The 22,765-nt window shown below is 47.4% G+C and overlaps 2 protein-coding genes across 4 annotated transcripts in view; one reads left to right on the forward strand and one right to left on the reverse strand.

The window, feature by feature from the left end:
• LOC115100559 (homeobox protein OTX1-like) overlaps positions 1–22,765 on the forward strand; it is a 157,160-nt gene that overhangs the window by 13,040 nt on the left and 121,355 nt on the right. The gene's annotated exons all lie outside the window — the stretch shown is intronic.
• LOC115100685 (thymus-specific serine protease-like) lies at positions 1,773–15,206 on the reverse strand. 3 transcript variants are annotated; one of them, XM_029619397.1, is made up of 13 exons: positions 14,843–15,205; positions 14,380–14,547; positions 12,710–12,897; positions 12,325–12,424; positions 10,908–11,037; positions 10,357–10,480; positions 10,026–10,103; positions 8,607–8,654; positions 4,871–5,140; positions 4,311–4,452; positions 3,797–3,976; positions 3,335–3,480; positions 1,773–3,208 (listed from the first exon to the last, which is right to left on the reverse strand). In XM_029619397.1, the coding sequence occupies exons 3-13, from the start codon at positions 12,839–12,841 to the stop codon at positions 3,146–3,148; spliced, it is 1,413 nt and encodes a 470-aa protein (XP_029475257.1). In that variant the 5' UTR covers positions 12,842–12,897; positions 14,380–14,547; positions 14,843–15,205; the 3' UTR covers positions 1,773–3,145. The 3 variants fall into 3 exon arrangements, with proteins under 3 accessions (XP_029475257.1, XP_029475255.1, XP_029475256.1); XM_029619395.1 differs by lacking the exon at positions 14,380–14,547 and having other exon boundaries at positions 14,843–15,206; XM_029619396.1 differs by lacking the exons at positions 14,380–14,547; positions 14,843–15,205 and adding an exon at positions 13,819–13,913.

A 22,765-nucleotide genomic window follows, 5' to 3' on the forward strand; every position in this document is an offset into this window, starting at 1 on the left:
TAAATTATGCATAAACAGGTCTAGTTCTGTTGTCGCCCTATCACCGTCGGCGACGAGGGCCGGGGAAGGTGCAGCGAGGATTTAGTAATTCGAAAAGTGTAGATGGAGATAGAATCCAACCCCAGCGGGGAATCGGTTTAGTTCTTTGCTGGTTGTAGGGAACTGGGGCGGGGCCTGTAGTTTCCTTCTCAGTCACAACCGGCTTGAGCCTTCATTCACAACTACCCGAGGATTTCCCCCCCCCCCGCAGTCACAGACGGGCCTCGGCCGGGAACCTCGCCCCAGCGCGAGCCCTAGATCTGGCCACCAAGTGTCACTCTTCTCTTGTGAGATGAGTGGGACAACTCATCTCCCCTCCCCAAGGGGTTATACCTGAGAGTGCTACCTCCCCAGCATCCTCAACCGACCCAAGAATCAATCCCAGGTTCTCTGCCTGACAGCGCGTTATGCTTCCCACAGAGTTCCAGGATCATTTCAATGCTTTTACTGCATCATTTCTGTTTCATTTCCATACACACACGCGCTCTATCTAACGTTATATTACTGCAGGTTCCACTGTTAAGTTTTGTTACTTGTGTTTATCATTGGAGTGCCCTTTTTTTTTTTTTTTTTTTTAAATTCAGACAAGCAAACCTGGGGGGCCCCTCCAAGCACCACCACTGAAATTGGATTACATTCAGGCACTATAGGTATTTCCCTGTCCCCAGGGCTGCATCTGTACCTGAGGCAATGGAGGGTGAAGTGACTTGCCTGAAGGCACAAGACGCAGCAATGGGTTCTACCCCGCTGCTCTAACCAGTAGGCTACTCTGACTCTCAAATCATTAGGTGGAAGGTCTGGAGCGGTTGTGCGTGAGCTCTTTAGAGCGACTGTTGTCCTTGGCGTTTCACTACAAGAAGAAAGAAGATCTCCTTGCAACTAGTTCTCTGTATTCAAAAGCATAGTGCTATGTTATTGTGCTAAAATGATTTCCTGCTTGCTAGACAGGAAGAAAGGGAATGGTGCTCCTTAACTACATCATGTCTGAGGAGTTGGGAGGAGACTAAAATTCCAACCAACCAACATCCTGGAGGACTATATCTCATGCCCAACTTCGGGTTTCTGCTCCCCTGCTCAGACGGTGTGAGGATGCTGCAAAAACAGCATTCACAGGCCCCTGGGGAGGGTCATGGTAACAGTGGATGGATTCAGGGCTCAGGACTGCTAGATTCCAGAGGGAACCCTGCTACATAGCCCCCAGCCGACACAATCTAAAATCAGTGAAGAATCACCAGGTAGGCATGAATTAAGACTCATGGTGTGATATAATTATAAACTTCAAATATCCAGCAGACTTCAATATGGGACCAGAAGTCATGAAGTCCCAGGCAGGTGGAGGGAAAGGAGTAGAGGAAAATACTGTGGCAAAATTCAAGCATAGATGGGATAGATACAAAGGAACTTAAATGACAAGAGAAAGAAGGGAGAAGACCACACATTGAGTAAGACCAGCAAATGCAAACAGGAGACAGGTTGGGTGGACCAAGTGGTCATGATCAACCAACATCTTCTAGAGTTCTGTACAATAAGGGGTTCCCTGCTGGGGGGACAGACCCTGGATAAACTCCAGCCCCTACAGTCACCAACCGTGAGATGGAAAAGTGAGGAATATGTTCAGGCAATGAATGGGGAACCAGTTCTCAAAACCTTGGCAAGTACCTTATAGCAGGGGTCCGAATGGCATCTTCAAGCACCTGCTCTTTGCCCACTGCAAACACCATAAAGCTGCCACATCACATCCAAAATTCACTTTATTCTCAAAATATGATCTTTTATTATTAAGCTGGGTACAGATTCTTCCAGCTGCTGGGGATGGGTCATAAAATGGAAATGTTTACCTTGACCAGATTTCTTGTTTAAAAACAGCACACACAATGAAAGCTTAAAAATACAATCCAAGGAAATGTTATTTTCTCCTAAACGCAGGCATTTCCTTCGGGGATGGCGCTGGTTTGTATCTCGTTCCAGGGGCTGCAGAAGGGCATGACCCCCTGAGATGCCACAGCCTGGCAGACCTTTAACAGCCCTTTCAACCTTCTCATCATTTGCATTTGGAAAAGGGGCCTGTGTGGCCTGGAAGCCATGTCCTGCAGCGTGTCTGGATAATGCTCAGATCCGGGCAACAAAAGGACACTGCACCATCTGCGAAGGCACAGGGCTATCAGAAGTCTGCCCCTCATCCGCACTTGGCATTCATTTTTATTTTGAAAAAAAAAAATTACAAAACGAAATCCATTCTTTAAACAAAAAAAAAAAAAAAATTTACACTGAAAAACCTGCATCTAAAAGCTGTAAGCAAACAAGAAGGCAGCAGTTTCATTTTTAAAGAGTTCTGGTTCAGACTCAGGTGAACTGAAATCACGCCCTCAATCTGGCTAAAGGGATGCACGCAGGACCTGCAGCAAGCACCCTTTTAGATCGAGGGGCAGCGTTCTCAAGGAGGGGGGGCCGAGTTTAAGGTGTGCTGGGAAAACGCCACACATAGATGACATTTTCAAATCCTCGCCTTGCTGGTTTCCCTCAAATGAAAAACAGACAAAGTCCTCAGGTCTGCGCATACTGTCCATGTGAAAATTACAGGTAGGTCGCACCTAGGCGGGCCGGTTGGGAATTGCCCCCTCAGTAGTTTGACTGAATACAAAAACAAAACATTAAAACATCTTACAGGGGGATCCTGCGCAGAATGTGCAACCCAGCAATGTTCCTGCTTTCCGTATTAACTCTAGGCTGAGAACGAGCAGCACTGGGACTTGTAATTCTTGTGCTTTTTATTTCTCCAAGCAAGAACTACAAATCTCAGCGTGCACTGGAAATTTTAAAAAACCCTCAAACTGGGTCTGGAAAAACAAATAGCACTAGCTGATCATCCTAGAAAGGCTCAGGCTCATTTTGATCCAGGTGAATTGTCTTTAAAAAGCCATAGCTTGCAGCTGATTGGCTCCTGTCAGAGAGGATCCTGCAAGAGCTTGCAGCAGATTGGTTCCCATTAGAGAGGATCCTGTTGTAGCTGGCAATTGCTTGGCTCCTATCCATTTTCCATCTTCTGCATGATAAAATGCCCTTTGTTTGGGTAATGCCCTCCGTCCAGGCTTCCTGCATCAGCGGGTCAGTTGTCCAAATGCTGCCTTTTAGCTGCTTCTAACCACTCACCAATGTGCTGAGCAATTTCCTGAAAGTTAGAAAGAGAAGGAAATTTGTGAGGCGCATTCAGGGAATATCAGAGCAGGAAGAAACACATCCTGGGTTCAGCAGTCTGTGTCTTTTTAAGGTGGTTTGGACTTGGCTTGTTTCTCACCTCCCTGGCCTGCCTCAGAGCTGGGGGATCCAGTGGCTTTGAGGAGACCATGTTGGCGCAGTGGGCAGTCCCATTGATATAAATTGCCAGCTCGGAGTGGGACTGGTTGTGCAGGACGCTCAGCGCGTGCCAGGGGTCAATGTCACCTGCAGGGATGGAGTGGGAGGAGGGAAGAGAATTGAACATGGACAGGAAACGGGAGAGTAACATGGCAGTAACTTTCACAGCCATCCTCATTCCCTCTAGGTCTCCCTTCTCTCATTTCCTTTCTTACTCCATCCATCCATGCCTCCCTCCCTGCCTTCCTTCCACTCATCCTTTCCTCACTTTTTCCTTTCCCTTCCCTCCTTCTCCCTTTTGTCCCTCCCCTCCCTCCTTTCATCACTTTCCCTCTTGCCTTCCCCTCCTCCTCATCCACTCCCTCCCTTCTCTTTCCTCCCTCCCCTCCTCCTCTCTCCATACCGTTCACAAAAAGAACTCTGCTAGCTTTGGGCCGGTCGGCTCCGTAGTATTCATTGGTGAAGAGTACAGCCTCCTGGACGCTCTCTGCCGAGATCCCAAAGAGCTGGAGGCAGAGATCCAGCTCAGAGTGCAGGGTTATGAGGCGAGAGAAGGGGCAGCTCCCTCCCTCACAGGTCTGATCTGGGAAGCCAACGAGAACCACCACAAAATTAGGTTCAAGACTGTGACCAAGGGGAGATTTCCTCTCGTTAGTTAAACAGTAGCAGGGGGACAGGCAGCTGCAGAGAGAGGAGGATGGGGCTTGGTGTAGGAGGAAGTGGGTGGGAGCCGGGGCAACATGAGGAATGCTGGGCTTCCTGGGACACTAGCGGAACACCAGATGGGACCAAGAGGAGTAGGGGTTCCTGCACAATCAGAGGAAGAGAGCATCAGCTGCGTGTGTGTGCATAAAGCGTAGCAAATGTTTTCCCCTAAAAGCCTCTATTTTTACAGAAAGAGAGACCTGAGTGCTTACAGTATCCAAACTCAGTGCAGGTCTGGAAGATCCACTGTCGCTCCCCGACACCCACCATGGAGAGGGTGCTGTTCCTTAGCGCATCCAGGGATTTCTGGTACGAATTCTGCACGCATGTCTGAGACATGCTCTGCATGTATTGCTGCATAGAGACAACGGATCAGACAGTGAGCGTGCCAGCACTGAACACACAATAAGCATGCAGCCCCGAGGAAAGACTGGGCAGAGGGATGGGATGCGGGAAACAGGCAGGTCTAAGAGTTCACAGGCAATAAGCATGCAGCCATGGAGGGGATGAGAACAGGCAGCGAGTAAGTAGCTCTGAGAAGGAGGGGTTCACAGGCATTAAACATGCAGCCCTGGGGTTATTGATAACGTGCAAGCCTCAGGGTGACAGCAAGCATGCAGCCCCTGCACAGACTGCCATGAGTGGGCAGCTCTGGCGCTGGAGTTCCAAAGGCACCGAGTATGCAGCCCTGGGAGAAGGACAGGCAGGGAGCATGCAGCCCTTGGGGAGTCCTATGCCTCTATGTATTCATCTGTGTGTTAAATCCCCTCACCTGATTGATAGCCATGAGTCGGCTATAGGAGGATCCCAGGCTGGCATTGGTCATGATGTCACAGACAGCACGGATGTCTCTGCCGGGCATCTCCCCGTTGTATTGCACGGTCCCCATGAAGATATCTGCCAAGTTACTGGCAAACTCGCCATAGTCCTCACTGCCCTGTAGTGCCTGACAGGAGCAGAAGTCCTTCTCTAGCTGCGAGGTCCTGCCAGCCTGCAGCATCCCGTCCACGGTGTGGAAACTGTCCACCACAGCATCCAGGCACTGCAAGACAAGGGGGAGCCAGGCAGTGGCAGGGATTAGCAGGAGCCAGGCAGTGCCGAGGCAAGGAAGAGTAAGGCGCGCCAGGGATAATGGGGAGAGGGTCATTTCTAGGGATAATAGGGCAGTGGGCAGTGTCTGGGGTAAGAGAGGGCTGGTGCTGGCTCATCAAATTTCAGATTAGGACACCTGTTTTTTATGGGTTTCATCTTAATATGTTTTTCCCACCTTTTTTTTTTTTTAAACCTTAAACTGGCTCTACCCCATGTGTTTTTCCATGTTGATTTCTTTTTGATTTGACTCTTTAGGGGTTGACATTCGACCACAACAATCAATGGCTCCGCCATCTTAAAGTAAGTCGGTGTTTTGCTTTTTCTCCCTTCTTTCTTTATTAGGCCTCCCCCGGCTCCTTTTGGCTCCTGGCTCACTTCAGAGCTGGCCTCTGGTGCCAGGACGCTGGTCCGTGGCTCCCTGGGGTTTCTCCCTTGCTTCATAGCCATAGGACACGTACGCAAACAGAGGTCACGATATCCACTTCCATCTCACTTGCTGCCGACCTTAACCAATCCTTGGCATTTCAGTTCTTTCCTTCCGTCCCCCCCTCCACCCCCATCCCAACAGATGTCCTGTGCTTGTCCCACTTTCTCGAAATCTGACAATTTGTTTGTCTCCGCCATCTCCAGTGGGAGACGATTCCACGGATCCACCACCCTTTCCATGAGAAGATGATATTTCCTCAGATTGCTCCTCCTTTCTTCCTCGTTTCCTCTCACCCCATGACCCCTCGTTCTGAGCTCGCCTCCTTTTGGAAAAAGGCCTGCCTCTTCTCCAGGGCATACCCTTCTAGCACGTCCCTGTACATTTTATGGAGAAGCAGCTGATCGTTTTAAGAGCTGTCCCCCATCCTTTGGCAAGTGGGGTCTCCAGAACTGGATGCACTACTCTAGCCAAGGTCTCACCAGAGATTTATACAGTGGCATTATCACCTTTTTTTTTTTTCCTTAATGGTTATTTCTCTCCTTAAGCTCCCTACCATCCTTCTGGCCTTTGCTGATGCCTAGTCACACCGTTTGGTCACCTTCGGATTATCCGATATGATCACCCCCTCTTGTTTATTGTATCTTCCCCTATTTTGTACTGTGTCCTTGCTTTACTCTTTTTAGCAATAAATGTTTGACCCCCAGACTATTCCCCAAGCTTCCTTCCATCACTCCTGGTTTCTACGTCTTCCGAGACAGATAGTCTTCCTGCTACATTGCTTCTGTAAATGCAGAACAGCACCAGACCCAGGACCGATCCCTGCAGCACGATGCTGGTAATCCTTTTCTCAGAGCGAATGCCATTAACCGTTAGTCAATGTTGCCTTCTTCCTAACCAATTACTTTTGGACCCACACCCAGGCTGATCAGTGCTAATAAGGAAACCGCAAGGAACTCTATCAAAGGCCTTGCTGAAATCTAAGTAGACCACATTCATCGCTGTTTATTTTTTTGTCTTTGGTAGTCTGTATTGTGTTTGATTTTAAGCTCTGTTTTTATTACGAATGTACTTTTGTAAGTTGCCCAGAGCTGTGCATGGGCGGCATATACATCCATGAAATAAATAAATAGCCTAGTTGTTGCAGGGACAGCCTCAGCCGGGTACCTTACTGCAGTCTCCTTTTGGAACCTTGTAATCATGGGACCTAAATATGGCCACTAGATGTCGCTGTTACACAGTGGCTGTTACACGATGACCGGAGCTGTGCATGCTGCTTCCACAGCATCCCAGGCCAGCTAAGGGAGCAGAAGACCTCTGCCGGGAATCAGAGACAGGGCCCTATGCTCATCGCCAATTATCCACCAGGACAGCCCTTCTTTCAAAAACATTTTTTAACTTGTGTCATATTTCTTTTTTTGATCCTGTACTTTCTTCTTGCTCTTTTCTACTTTCAGCTCAATTGGAACTTGAACTAGGATCTGCACCATGAGCCTTCATCTTCAACTCCCTGTGGATTTTCTGCCCCTATTTTATACCCCCTCCTAACTTACGTTTAGTCCAGTCATTGTAGCAAAAGAACATGAGAAGTTGCCATACTGGGTCAGACTAAAGGTCCATCAAGCTCAGCATCCTGTTTCCAACAGTGGCCAATCCAAGTCACAAGTACCTGGCAGGTACCCAAACACTAAGGAGATCCCATGCTACTAAAGCCAATAATAGCACTGGCTAATCCCTAAATCAGCTTGATTAATAGCAGTTAATAGACTCCTCCTCCAAGAACTTATCCAAACCTTTTTTAAACCCAGCTACATAACTGCACTAACCGCATCCTCTGGCAACAAATTCCAGAGCTTAAATTGTGTGTTGAGTGTACAAGAATTTTCTCCGATTAGTTTTAAATGTGCTACTTGTTAATGTCAGGTAACGTCTATTACCCGAAAGAGTAAATAACCGATTCACATATACCTGTTCTAGACCTCTCATGATTTTATAGACCTCTATCATATCTCCCCTTAGCCATCTCTTGTCCATGCTGAACAGCCTTAACCTCTTCAGCCTTTCCTCAGAATGAGGATGGAATGGCTCCCCCTTTCCCCTCAGAAAGGGGAGCCATTCCATCCCCTTTATCATTTTGGTCGCCCTTCTGTGTACCTTCTCCATCGCAACTATATTTTTGAGATGCGGCGACCAGAATTGTACACAGTACTCAAGGTGCAGTCTCACCATGGAGCGATACAGAGGCATTATGACATTTTCTGTTTTATTCACCATTCCCTTCCTATTAATTCCTAACAGTCTGTTTGCTTTTTTGACCGCCACAGCACACTGAGCCGATGATTTCAGTGTATTATCCACTATGATGCCTAGGTCCTTTTCCTGAATGATGACTCATAAATATGGACCTAACATCATGTAAATGCAGCATGGGTTATTTTTCCCTATAACATCACCTTGCACTTGTCCACATTAAACTTCATCTGTCATTTGGAGGCCCAATCTTCCAGTCTTGCAAGGTCCTCCTGCAATTAATCAGGAGCACACCAGAGCTTCTTCTGGTACCCTGGGATCATGGGCCCTGAATCTGCCCACTAGGTGTCACCCATGAGCAATGACCATGACTCCTTTCCCCCTGCAGCTCTGAGCTCTACTTCCACAGCCTCAGCCAACCCAGAGAGTGGAAAATCCAACCCTGAGACCTTCCTCATGGCAGTGCACAGCACTTACCACCTGGGCCACCGGGCCAGCCTTTTATATTTATAAATCTATACTATACACACATACACCCCCATATTCCTACGGACATGTTTCTATCACTTCCTGTAGCAGACACTTCATAGACTCACTACTCCCTGTGATAAAGGAGTTTCCCCAGATGGCCTCCTAACAATCCACAGTGTCTCCAGTTAGAATAATATCAGATTCTCCGCCTTAATGATTTTCCAGCCGTGATAGGATATAAAAATCAATTTCACTGGCACCATAATGTTACCTTGCTGGATCCACCAACTACCGGATTGGACAGACTCTCTGCCACCACCTGGAAGAATAAGGAAATTCATTCTTTGCAGTTCACAGCTGTCTGTTAATCCCAACCATAGCCATGATCCTATTGCCAACTGTAACCATAACCCTAACCACAGTCCTACTGCTTACCCTAATCCTGCTAGTAACCCTAATCCTAACCATATCCCTGACTCTGCTGTTAACATCAATACCTAATGCTAAATGAACTCCAATTCTTGTCACCACTTAGAGGAAAGGGGATGCTCTCTTAATATTTCAGTTATCTGATAAACCTGTCCTTAACCTCTGATCCTAAAGAAGTCAATATTCAGTGCCACATAGCCAGATAAGTTTGGACTTAAGTGGCGTTGTCTGAATAGCCAGCCATGTTCAGCATCTGCTACTTCGACAGGTAATTATTTATCTGGCTAAAACGTTATCCAGCTAAATAATAGGCGGGACGGGGGCAATATGCACTCTTATCCAGCTAAATAATAGGCGGGACGGGGGCAATATGCACTCTTATCCAGCTAAATTAGCTGGTAAGTTAAACCTGCTATTGAACAGGTCTAAATACATTTATCCAACTAACTAAAAGTTATCCGGTAGCCACACCACTGAATATTCGGATAACAACCTTAGTTGGATATTCTTTAATAGCTACCTCAAAGTGACCCTAACATCAACCCCCAGCCCTAACACGACTCTCACCTCAACTCCGGCATTAACGCTAGCCCTAAAGCAAACCTACCCCCTCCAACTAATGTGACACCAGCTCTGATTCTGCTTCACCCCCTTCTGCTAACAAAGCGCTTTAACACAGATTTTAGTTGTTTAAACGCCTAGGGTGCAATTTGGACCAGGCAGCGTTGTCTGCAGTGTCCTGGGCATTTTTTTGCCTCCGTGCACTGCAGCCTGAGTTGAAAGGGACCTTCTGATGCTGGGTTTTTTGTTTTTTTTCCGGAAATGAACAGCTGCAAAGTCCGCAAGCAAAAAACACCCATTTTGCACCTATGTGGGTGGCTGAATGGGAGCAAAACAGTGTTTGCATATCCCACAAATGTACGCCATGTTACGCCCCCGACCTACACCAGGATAAAGTGCTCGTGCCGTGGAAGCCTGGCGGGGGACGGCAAGCTTCAGCCACACTGTTCTACCCGGAACAGGTCGCCGTTTGCCCGGGTAAATGGATCAGAAGAGCGTCCTGGAAGGGCCCTGCTTCACTGAAGCTTTTCTCCCATTCTGCAGCGAAGGGGAAAGACCTTGATGAAATCAGGCCCAGAGTCAGTCCGGGGATACAAATATAAAAGCATTAACACGCGTCAGACACCAGCACTGACGGGCCAGACCCACGGGCAGGGAGGAGGAACCGAGAACTGAGGCACAATCGGAGCGGGCGTTTTACCTTATTGTAGCCCACGAAGTCGAGCTCGGCTCTCACTGGGGCTGACGAGGCCACCGCGGCAAAGACAAGGTGCGGAAACTGGAACGAGAGGGAGGGAAGAATAAGGTGGAGAGAAAGAGCATGGAGACAGGAAAGGGGAGAAAGATGGATAGAAAGGGAAGGTGAGAGGGAGGGAGATACAGGAAGAAGGCGAGAGATTAATCATTTAGAAAGTCCAAATCTCATAATAACAGTCTCCCCAACTCACCCCATGCGCCGAAATCTTCAGGCCCCAGGAAGGAGTTCCCCAGGAACAGACCCTCCCATCATTTATTTGCCCCAGGGCTTTTACCTTCAGTCGGAACCAGGCTGAAAGCGAGCCGGGGTAGGAGCCCCCGAAGCAGATCCAGGTGTTGTTCCGTGTCAGGCTGTACTTCTCGGACAAGAAACGGTGGAAGGATGCCAGGTCTGCCAATCTGGGGGGGGGGGGGGGGGGGGGGGCAGAGTAGAGAGAAGGGGCACCATCAGAGATGGGGCCTAACAGGCACTGCTACAGGGAGCTCCACTCTCCCCTACCTGAAAGGACAGTATCACCCCCCTCTTCGAGCAGCTCCAACCCCTTCCCGTCCCAAAAAACAGGGTGCAGCGCTCAAGAAGGCAGAAGCGTACACCCGCCCACCCTGGCAAACTGCAGCACACCAAGATGAGAGGGAGCGGCTCTAGCCCCCTGAACTTTAGAGAGATTTCTAATCCTGTACTGTAGTTACACTGACTAGTGCACCGATAACCCTCCCCCACAGGCCTGTACCCTTGACAGCTAGGTCCTGGTAACCCCAGAAGCCAAGGTCCCAGTCCTCCACTGGCAGAGCCCTGGCCCCATCCCAGGACAGGCCCTGCACTCACGCTTGCTGGCTGGAAAGGAAACGAATGCCCTCATTGGTGAGTCCGTCCGGGTTGATGCTGCCTCCATAGTAGCGATGCTCCAGTGCAACCAGCAACGCGCCATGGCTCTGTGCCAGGTCTACATGTTCCCCTGAAACACAGCAATGCCCTCAGTGCCTCAGTCACAGCTACTGCCCATGCTGCCCCTCCAATCAGGCTCACCAGAAACTACACTTCCCTGCATGCAGTGGGATAAATCCAGGCCTGGTTCAGCCAATCCTATGTGACATGGACTCCTCTGATAAGCCTTATAACAGAGCAGCAGTACTGTGTACACACTGCACAGGGTTTCAGACCTGGCACAGGTGACGTCAAGGAATATAAAACATAAATCAACTCTTATAAGAGTGCTAGCTTAAGCTATAGCACTTCCTCCTGTGAGAAATAAATAATGCGGTCCCTCTCGGGAATGATAAGACTGTGAACAGAAACACTTCAGCGAAAGGAGTTTTTTTTTTTATTATAACATCTGTGCAGATGGGTACAAGCTGTAAATTATCAAGCAAGTACAATTTCTTTAGACAGTCACTGGCTTTTTATACTTTTTTTTTTTAAAGTTCTTATCTCTAGCTTTGCAGTTAGCATATCCTGTTTAAACTACAAGCTTGGGCAAAGGGGGTCTGTTTCTCTCTCCTTTTGCTGAACATAGTGATAACTTGACAATCTGCACCTGTTTCCTCGGAACAAAGGATGGGGGTTTGTACTGAGGGAGTTGTGCTCAGCCCAGCTTCTCTTGGCGTGTACAGATAACGAGGAGCAGAAGTGAAGCTAACTGCTTCTATAGAAGGAGGTGCCGTTACCAGAGCTGTGCAGGCTAATTCCTGACTTTGGTTCTCTGTAGCCTTTACATAGGCCTGGCTCCTGCTTACAGGTTCATGGTGTGGCCTTCAGGACATGGTGGGATTTAATTTTAGATAATGTGTTTCTAATAGGGGGGTTTCTGGGGAAAGTAATTTGGCTCTGCTGGAACCAGCAATTCTGCACAGCCTGTCTCTTTCAGTTTCCTCTTTCTGCAGAAGCTGAGTCAGACAAGCTAAATGATTTCGACAGACTAGGATTCCTCTTTCTTTCTTAACTTCTAAGCAAAGGCTGCAATTTTAGTTCTGTCTACTGTGTTTGGCAAAGCTACAAAAGGGTCTCTACAAACAGTCAGTTCTTCCTAGCAGCATTCTTATAGCAACATAGAGTAGGTCGTTAATATCAGACACACAAAGCAACTTAAAGCACCCTATATCCGTTATTCTCTATGTAATAGCAACATTCTAAGCATTTCTCACGCTCCCATGTCTTAATGCAATACTGCAGTGGATTTTCTCTCAGCGCATTATCCTGAGAATTTTTCATTTGGTGAATGCTGACTGCTGGTGTCCTCACTTACCCGCCAAGACAGAGAACTGGGATAGAGAACTCTCCCCACCGATGTATAGGAAGACAGGACCCTGGGGACGCTGCCAAAACTCCTCATTAATCCAGTACCGCTGCAGGAGCAGAAGAGAGAGGCATTGGTTACAGGATGTGGCCCTTAATTTCTTCCTAGTGCTCCTGTTACAAAGGGGGCAGGTAACCCCCCCTTTAATAATGCTTTTATCAGAAAAGACTAACAGGTGGCAAGACTGGGTGCCATAGTAGCAGGGTAAGGCAGGTTGGTGCTGGGTGATGCAGGATCAGGGTAAGAACAAGATGGGGCTGAATGTCACAGAGACAGGGTAAGAACAGAGTCAAGCAGAAATTTCACTGGAAGCTGCAGGAGTGATGTATCTCACCTGATTGTATGTGGCATTGTTCTGACGGTTGAAGTGATCCAGCGGTTGCCTGAAATACCCCTCGATGGGAGGGTTCCAGTCCCCTGCAGCCTCCCCCCTATGCATCTTCCTCCGGAAATAAAACCCTTTCATGGCCTGGAGCTCTCGGTACTGCAGAACTTTCCTCCTTAGCAGGCGGGAATTCCTCCCTGAAAATGACAAGTCACACCCCGGATGCTTAGAGAGGGCAGAGAAAGCCGTGATCCATGATGTCTGTACAATAAAAGCGTGTCTGCTCTGTGTGTCTGTCCCTGCTGGATGGATAAATTAACTATCCTGAGTGAGTGACAGGGCCTGGAGATGTTAAGAAATAAATCAGAGGGCCATAAAATGGTCCTGAGGTGAGAATTTTAGCTTCTGCAGCAGGCAACAGGATTTAGCTGAATAAAGCAGATGTTATGTATATTTCATTTAAATGCCACCCCGTCACATAAGGCTCTGGGCAGATTTAGAAAGTGCATTAAAATTATATAATAAAATATCCATAACATAGCATAAACCAAATATATATATATATATATATATATATATATACACACACACACAAGCATTCCAAACAAAAAAATATGGCATAAAATCAAACCATCTCAAACATAGGTCCCCACTGTACAGCTTCTAATGTCATACATATTGCTTCCTTGCCATATAAAAGCTAGAGAAAAAAAAGTTTTGATGTGTTTGCAAAGTAAAGGGGACACTATGCCTCTGAACAGGATTGCCGATTGGCTGGGTTATAAGTCTTAAACTAATCCAGTTCCGGTTATTTCCCTAACCCCTGTGAAAATCGGGCCTGCAAGGTCATGCATGCAATAGGGTAAAGCCAGGAATGGAATTGCCTGGTCCTTCTGACATGCAGCCAGCTAGTAATCCTACCTCCCAACCTCTTAACTTAAACTACGTTGGTGTTGCATTAGACGGATAGTTTACAATACATTGACTCTATAAGTTTCACATTTTGAGAAAGGGAGGCATAATAGAAGCGGCATGATTTATTTCGTCTCCCGCCGCTGCGGGAATCTCTTCTGGTATAACAGCACTGCAGCACCCAAGGGAACCTGATCGGCAGCTACCTGACTCCGTGTCAGGAGCCATACCCGAGCCGGCCTCCAGTATCTGTGTGCGCCCAACAAAGAAGCCCCAGAGTGCTGACAAAACCCAGAACCGACTCCCCGTGTGTGTCCCTCCCAACTAAGATGAGCAGCTGACTCCAGTTTTACAAGAGAAGTCGGAACTACATGCCCCAGCATGCAGTGGCGGGACTCACGTGACACGGAGTCAGGTGCTAGGCGTGTGGAAAGGCTGCATGTAGGGGGGGGGAGGAGCTTGCCAGTCACAGGACCTGGGCCATGAACTCTGTTGGGAAGCCGCTTCCTCCGACCGATTGGGGGGAAGGGGGGAGCAATAGTGCTGCTAGCAGCAAAACCGCTTCCTGTGCCTTCTGCGAGGGAATGGCCCACGCCCATGATACGGAAAAAGCGCCTGGGATCCATCCAGCAGGGAGTGAGTCCGGGCTCCCAACCCCAGTCACATTCATTAGTAAATTACATGATCATTAAGGCCCCATCCGCACACACAGCACCGTACAAGATAAATTAATCAGATTAGGAGGTCCCTACTTGTAAAGAGCTTACAGTTTGAATCTGTGCACAAGGAGATGAAGGGGCTTGATCATGGTCACAGGGTGAGCTAGTGACATCGATGTGCTCCTGACCTGCACAGACATCTGTAATCTTGGAATTGCACGGGCGGCTGGAGGCTACCCCCTCTTCCAGTCAATTTTCATCGCAAGCCAATGACCTCTATGAATAAATCAGCAGTTCCAGGATTGAACTCAAGACTGAGCCTCGGTTGTCCTAGGGCTAAAAGAAACCAAAGTGCCCTCTTGCCCTTCTCTGTAAAAAATGAGTATCCCACTCAAATGATCTGAAACTCTCTCTTTCCCTCCCAAAAAATACTGTTTAACTGCACTGCCCCCTTCTCCCAGTACATGGCCACAATTTAGACTCCTCTATCTTTTTGCCTGCCCAAAGCCGATTAAAGTTACAAAAAGCACATCAGAAAATACAGCAGGCAGCAAAGAAGCCCCCAACTTACCCCCGTCTGTCAGCCCCAGCAGGGACTGCAAGAGAAGGAGAGCCAGCGTGGCCACAGGAACCCAATCCATGCTTTCTGCCGCCCTTCCAGCTACAGCGTGGCTTAGCTCAGCACCAAGAGGCTACTAGTCTCTGGGCTTCCTGCTCACTCACATGATGCCAGCCCTCCCCCCCTTCCAAACCTCCTTAGGTTGCTTTCACTTTCCCTTTTCGCCGTGGCCCGCCCCTGACCAAACATTTCTCCAGGGTGGGATCGTTTGTGCACTTCTTGCCAAAACAATAGGTAAAAAGCAAGGCATTGCAAAGTGCAGACGAGAAATGACCGAACCGGTTCCCAGGCCCTGGTAGTGCCTGGTCAGTGTTTACTCTGCTTGGATTCTGTTTCACAGCTGGCAGCGGATCTGGACGGGAACCAGCTGGATGATAATTAGACACCATAGGGCCTTTGCCCTTCCTGCTTGGGGGGAGGATCCTTTTTTTTTTTTTTTTTTTTTAATTTTAGAGGTTGGGAGGAGAAAGTCTGTGCAGTCCTAGTTTTTTTCAGATTCCACCATAGTTCATGCTGGGGTTATGTAATTCCGGCTTCCGTCATGCCAGGTGCTGGCAGAAGGCCAGAAATCCAGAAGACCACAGCCACTTGCTTAAATCATTTGACAAGAGTATTTTACCTAGATTTTGTTGTTGTAGTAGGGAGTTTTATTTATTTGTAACCCCACACCAGGGAACACAAAAAATGCTGAAACATTCTGACCCTATAGGATGAGGGTCAGCATCTCAAACGCATTTAGTGGTTTCGGACACTGGGTCATTGGACCCTGCAAAGAGCAGCCGGGTAGTTCCCTTTCTCTGGCATTTTTCCCTTCCATGATCCTTGTGCCTCCAGTTCTGTATTAATGCTAGCGTAAATAAAATCCCATGGAAGCCCAGAGTCACACTACCCCCAGGTCTAACCAAACTCTTACGCCTGGAGTTTCACAGCCGGTCACTATGTACATTTTATCATAGGGTAAATATTATGTACCAAATACTCAGAGTTCATGGGATACACAGTCCAGAGTAGAACATGTATTACTAAAACCTATACATTACCCGTATTCCAGAATACCCTCCTCCCAATCCACACCTAAACCGAAATTTGCAATCCTCCCTTATTTCACTTCCTCACGTTTATTTATTTATTTAAAATCACTTCTATTCTGCATCTTCCTTAAATCAGTTCAGTGCGGATTACAATGATACATTCACAATAGCATCACAATAAAACAATAAAATATATTACATGAGATAAGATAAAACAAAACTCCAACCCAGAAAGGGCAACTCCTGCCACTGTGACCCAGCTTTATACCTTCCTGGGTCCCACAAACCATCCAATCAAAACCTCCCATCCACTTATGGGGAAACAGTCTCAACCAAAACACTAAAATTCAGAGGCCTTAAACGCCTCCCAAAAACCACAACCCAGTAATCCAGTGTCACACCAGACGTCATCCAGGCGTCACTCCGAAGCAGTGCACGTTCAAACATTCAACATTTTTCATATTCCTGGGTCTCCCCCACCCAAGTATCTAGAACAGGACACACAGCTGGGGGGGGGGGGTCGTTGTCCCCCCCACACACACACATATTTATTTATTTTTTGGAATGGCCTCTTTCCTCCTGGTCCTTTTGAGCTTCCATCTCAATTACTACCGGCTTTTATCCCTCCATTTGCAACTCACCCAGGGGTTTTCTCTGTACACCCCACGCCCTTCACAGCCACAGCCCTTAGCCAGTGGCCACAACCACAACCATGGCTCTCTCTGGCACTTGGCTAAGGTGGACCCAGAGTCTACTACTGTCACCACTGAGCAATGACTGAGACTTCCTCCCCCCCCCCCCCCCCCCCCAGAAGCTATGAATGCTGCCCCTGCAGCATTCTCAAACCCTGGTCAGCCAGGGAGGCAGAAGCCGGGTCCAGGAATCTAAACCAGGACCTCCGCCTGGCAGCAAGAGCCGTAGAGGCAGCCAGTGGTACGGAGTGAAGCCGGGGAATGCTGAAACCTGGATCTGAACCTCGCATCTGTGCCAAGGTCCACCTGCTTATTCCATTTCTCACCTCCAGGTAATGATCAGAATTTATTTATTTATTTATTTTATTTTATTTTGAAACTTTTTTATATACCGGTATTAGTATGCATACATCATACTGGTTCACATTGTAACTAAAGGCAGAAATTACAATCAACAGGGAGGGGAAAACAAGGAGGATTATACAAAGAGCAGGGGGCATAGAAATTAAAGCATTAAAACTATAATGAGCTATTTACAGGGCTATATACAAATTTAAGCAGGTTACTTACAAGAGTAAAAGCAGGGGGCATAGAAATTAGAGCATTAAAACTGTAACGTGCTATTTACAGGAAAATATACAAATTTAAGCGGGTTACTTACAGGAAAAGTATAAGAGAGGGTTCAATAGGGCAGGGGTTGGTAGGGGAGGGGGAGGGGGGGTGGAGAAATCTGTAGAATAATCAAAGGAACATTTGATTCTGTAGAATATGAATGAAATATGAATGAAATCTGTAGAATAATCAAAGGAACATCAAAGGAAGCAGAATAATCAAAGGAACATTTTAAACAACCCAGAAATGCAAGACTGCCAAAAAAAAGAGGACACAACAGAGATCTAACTTTCCTATCACATTATGAGCCATACAATTATACTGCTTTTCACCTTCTTATCACCCTCACCTTCTTATCAGTCCTCACCCCTTCCCTTTATCATTGGAATACTGTATGATTCATACAACTCTATAATTCCTGGTACTGCCATCTTTTGCTCATTTGAATTCTGACCTGAAGAGAGCATTTAGCGTGCAAAAGCCAGTCAAGAAATGCATTAAATTAATGCAATAAAAACATATCACATTACATATTTTTGCTTGTTTTTATTCACCTTTATTTCTGTCACCTCCAGATGGCAGCAGGAGCCCTCATACCAACATGAGACAGTGGGTTACCTTAGAAGAGAAGCCATGTATTTAGGATGCTCCAAAACAGCATAGAGCTTTGATAGTTTTTTGCTGTGACCATTGTATGCAGTATGTTTTATTGTAAATGTGAATATTTTGATGTACCTCGCTAAGAACTTCAGATTGGTGTAATTGAGACCCTTACTTTTCAATATATTTATAAATGATCTGGAAAGAAATACGACGAGTGAGATAATCAAATTTGCAGATGATACAAAATTGTTCAGAGTAGTTAAATCACAAGCAGATTGTGATAAATTGCAGGAAGACCTTCTGAGACTGGAAAATTGGGCATCCATATAGCAGATAAAATTTAATGTGGATAAGTGCAAGGTGATGCATATAGGGAAAAATAACCCATGCTACAGTTACACAATGTTAGGTTCCATATTAGGTGCTACCACCCAAGAAAGAGATCTAGACGTCATAGTGGATAACACATTGAAATCGTCTGCTCAGTGTGCTGCGGCAGTCAAAAAAGCAAACAGAATGTTGGGAATTATTAGAAAAGGAATGATGAATAAAACGGAAAATGTCATAATGTATCGCTCTGTATCGCTCCATGGTGAGACCGCACCTTGAATACTGTGTACAATTCAGGTCGCCGCATCTCAAAAAAGATATAATTGCGATGGAGAAGGTACAGAGAAGGGCTACCAAAATGATAAGGGGAATGGAACAGCTCCCCTATGAGGAAAGTCTAAAGAGGTTAGGACTTTTCAGCTTGGAGAAGAGACGGCTGAGGGGGGGATAGGATAGAGATGTTTAAAATCATGAGAGGTCTAGAATGGGTAGATGTGAATCGGTTATTTACTCTTTCGGATAATAGAAAGACTAGGGGGCACTCCATGAAGTTAGCATGTGGCACATTTAAAACTAATCGGAGAAAGTTCTTTTTTACTCAACGCACAATTAAACTCTGGAATTTGTTGCCAGAGAATGTGGTTAGTGCAGTTAGTATAGCTGTGTTTAAAAAAGGATTGGATAAGTTCTTGGAGGAGAAGTCCATTACCTGCTATTAATTAAGTTGACAGAAAATAGCCACTTCTATTACTAGCAATGGTAACATGGAATAGACTTAGTTTTTGGGTACTTGCCAGGTTCTTATGGCCTGGATTGGCCACTGTTGGAAACAGGATGCTGGGCTTGATGGACCCTTGGTCTGACCCAGTATGGCATGTTCTTATGTTCTTAAATAGTACTGAACAATATTGTGGTATACAAGCACCATCTTTTCAAGATAATGGCCATTCACAATGTTCCTTGCCCTGAGAACTTACAACCCGAGTGTGGGGAGGTTAAGTATTCTGGTTCATGGTCACATAGTGTGTGCCTGCTCGCAGAATTAACCTGGGATCTCCTGTGTTAAGTATCCCTTCAGGACAGTCCATATTTCCTGGGGAATCTGACATAGCTCTTGTTTCTTTGCAGGTTAATTCTTGTACAGGTCCTTGGTGAGGCCTCACCTGGAGTACTGTGCTCAGTTCTGGAGGCCGTATCTCCGAAGGGTCAGAGTTAGGATGGAGGCGGTCCAGAGAAGGGCAACCAAAAAGGTGGTTGGTCTTCATCGAATGACTTATGAGGAGAGACTGAAGAATCTAAATATGTACACCCTGGAGGAAAGGAGGAGCAGGGGTGATATGATACAGACATTCAGATACTTGAAAGGTTTTAATGATCCAAAGTCAACGACAAACCTTTTCCATTGAAAAGAAATCAGCAGAACCAGGGGTCACGATTTAAAGCTCCAGGGAGGAAGACTCAGAACCAATGTCAGGAAGTATTTCTTCACAGAGAGGGTGGTGGATGCCTGGAACGCCCTTCCGGAGGGTGAAGACCAAAACTGTGAAGGATTTCAAAGGAGCATGGGATAAACACTGTGGATCCATAAAGCCTGGAGGATGGGAATGAAGAGAAGAGGTATGGGGGTGGCTTGTGGGAATGACTGCTACTACCTGGTGATTAATACCCTTATTCAATAAACATTCACATGGTTAATGAGACTCCAACATTGCTCTATGCTTCAACAGCAAGAGGAAATGTGGAAAAGAGGATTTGCATTCAGGCAACAACCAACATTGCTCTATGCTTCAACAACCAACATTGCGCTATGCTTCAACAGCAAGAGGAAATGTGGAAAAGAGGATTTCATTCAGGCAACAACCAACAAGGTAGCAAAGTCTGGGTAAACAAATAAGCATGGGAGTAGCTTGCTTATTGTGGCGGTTACTACCCCTAACAAATTAAGCCCGATACTTCACTTTGAATGCATATCCAGCGCAGCTCACTGCTTCAATGGCAGGGGGAATGAAGAAATAGGTTTTACACCCAGCCAACATCTAACAAGGCATTGATCTGAGCAGTATGAGTATACAAACATCGGGGTAACTTGCTCGATATGACGGTTACTACCCTCAAACATTAAGCCTTATACTTCACTTTGATACAGCTCCAACACTGATCTCTGCATCATTGGCGGGGGTGGAAGGAAATTAGAATCAAAAAGCTACCAATAAGGGCCCTGAACTCAGCGGTCGGAGTAACAGATAAGTATGAGAAAATAAGTGTAAAAGCTTGCTGGGCAGACTGGATGAGTCTATTGGTCTTCTTCTGCCGTCATTTCTATGTTTCTATGTTTCCATGGTGTGGATACTCACCTCCCCCACTTTCTACTGCTCCACAAACACCAGCTTTTGCTGTATAAGATCAAACCGTTGGGGTGAGGGAGGGGAGGAGGTTGTTCCTACATCATGTAGCAACTTGTTAAATACAAGCAACTCAAAGTAACTGGAAACACAGAGAGAGAGAGAGAGAGCGAGAGAGAGAGAGCGAGAGAGAGAGTGTGTGTGTGTCCCTAATAACGTTAGTGTTTGGTGTCCTGTCCACACTGAATTTTCAGGACATGTCAGGGGAACATGCGGACTCTGATAGGAGTAGGGTGCGTTTTTGGAGCCATGCTTCTCCGTGGATGTGTGTGTCTCCCGGAGATAAGGCTCCCTTAATCGTGGCACTTAAGGCCTGGCACTAGCAGTGCTCGCTGCACTGTATGGTGATCCTCCAGCTGGCTTTTCCTTTAACAAGAGATTTAACCCTGTTGCTTTGACAATGGTCATTTCATCACATATCCCCAATGGGGTCAGGGGCTGGGCATTAACCCCCAAACTGTACAAGTTTGGGGAGGGGTTGGGAACTAGGGGAGCAGCACCCTCAGATTTGAAACGTTTGCTGGGCCAGTACCGTCAGAACAGATGTTTCAGACTTTTATTTTGCTATGGCTCCTCTTCCCCTGAGCCCTCGTCCCTGTAAAAGGACAGTGGCGCTGCCGTTTCATATGTCAGGCTAAAACTATGAGGCATGAACCATGTGGGGCTTTGCGGTGTCGTGGGACCTGCCGGTGCAGCCCGTACCCTGGGACCGCTGATCACGCCAGGGCTGAGGAAACATGAAGTTGAGAGGCTGACGTGCTACGAAGGATCGCAGATGGGGAGATGGATGACGGAGGAGAGAAGAGAAAGGCTGGGGCAGGGGACAGGGAAGAGGAAACAGGAAGAGGGGGATTACTAAACGGCTTTTAGCACCCCCCCACTATAAAGATTGTTCCCAGGCTCCTGCACGGGGCTCTCAGCCTCAATCCTCAGGCCAGCAGCCTGCGCTTGATCTTAACCAAGAGGCCGCAGGGTGGACAGTGGAGGACAAGTTTTTGGCTGAGATGGAGAACCCGTACGATACGGGGAGGTTAGCACCCTGCTACCCGACCCCACTGGGGGCATGACTACATTACAACCATTGCCTCACCAGGAGGGTTAATAAAATAAACTAAAATTAGGATTGTGAGGCCAGAACTAAGGACCCTGCTCCTTCCCCCCTCCCTTTTTTTTTTTTTTTTTTAAATCCTAGCATTTTCCTCCTGCTCAGTCAGAAATATCCTCTGCTGAGATCATTCTCAGCTCTCAGGGGTCTCCCCTTTACTTTCGTGGTAGTGACCTCCCCTCCCAGCTCGCCCTTGGCCAGAGGCCGCAGTGCTCCCTCCCAGATCCCAGTCTGTTTGCGTTCTGATCGTGGCCGATGCCTGGAGAATCCTCCTCCTCTTAGGGGGCTGTTGGCGTTGCCTTTGGAGAGGGCCCCTGCCCTGGCTGGTCTGGGAAGGGGTGCCCAAGGCCGCCACTGGGCCAGCCCCCACCCCTCTTCCCTCCTTTCCACGGAGTGTGCTCCCCCCCCCTTATTTCACCTTTGCAAGGTCTCCTGTTCCCATCTGGCCCTGGGGGATAATAAGATTAGCGTCCAATCGCTCCTCGTCTTGTTTCGCTAGTCTAAAACCTGCTGACAAGGTCAGGGATTAAGTCACTGTCCTCAGCCTCCCCCACTCTTCCCCTCCTCCTGCACTGGGTAAGGAGGATTAACCTGGGCCCCAGGAATGACACCTGTGAGGAAAAGGCGGGGGTCGGAGGCGTAAAGAATGCGGCTCCCTCTCTGGGTTCTCACCTTCCTCTGCTCTCTTATTGGGGAACGCTGCACAGGCAGAGCTGGGGAGTGGGGGGGGGGGGGGGGGTGTCCCTCAGTACTGATACAGCAGGGGGTGCTACCGGAGAGGATTGCCCTGCATTGATAGAACCACCGTAGGTATTGTGGAGTGGGAGCGGCTCCTGAGTGCTAGAATAGCATCTTTCTCTCTCTACACCTATCCATCTATCCATGCACACGCCCTCCGTGTCTCTTTTGCCCTCTGCTACAGTCAATTTTCACATTTCTCTGTCTTGGTTTTGGGATTCCTTTAAGACATCTTTGTTTTTCCGAGCAGATTTTTGCCTGTAATTCGGTACCTTTCCTCTAACCTCTGAATCTCCCCTGGCTGGCTTAACTCCTGACTGCCTGGAGTCAGAAACTGCCAAGAAGCAGGATGTGCAAGAGCG

This window comes from Rhinatrema bivittatum, chromosome 11 (assembly GCF_901001135.1).
Source record: "Rhinatrema bivittatum chromosome 11, aRhiBiv1.1, whole genome shotgun sequence".
NCBI lineage: Eukaryota > Metazoa > Chordata > Amphibia > Gymnophiona > Rhinatrematidae > Rhinatrema > Rhinatrema bivittatum.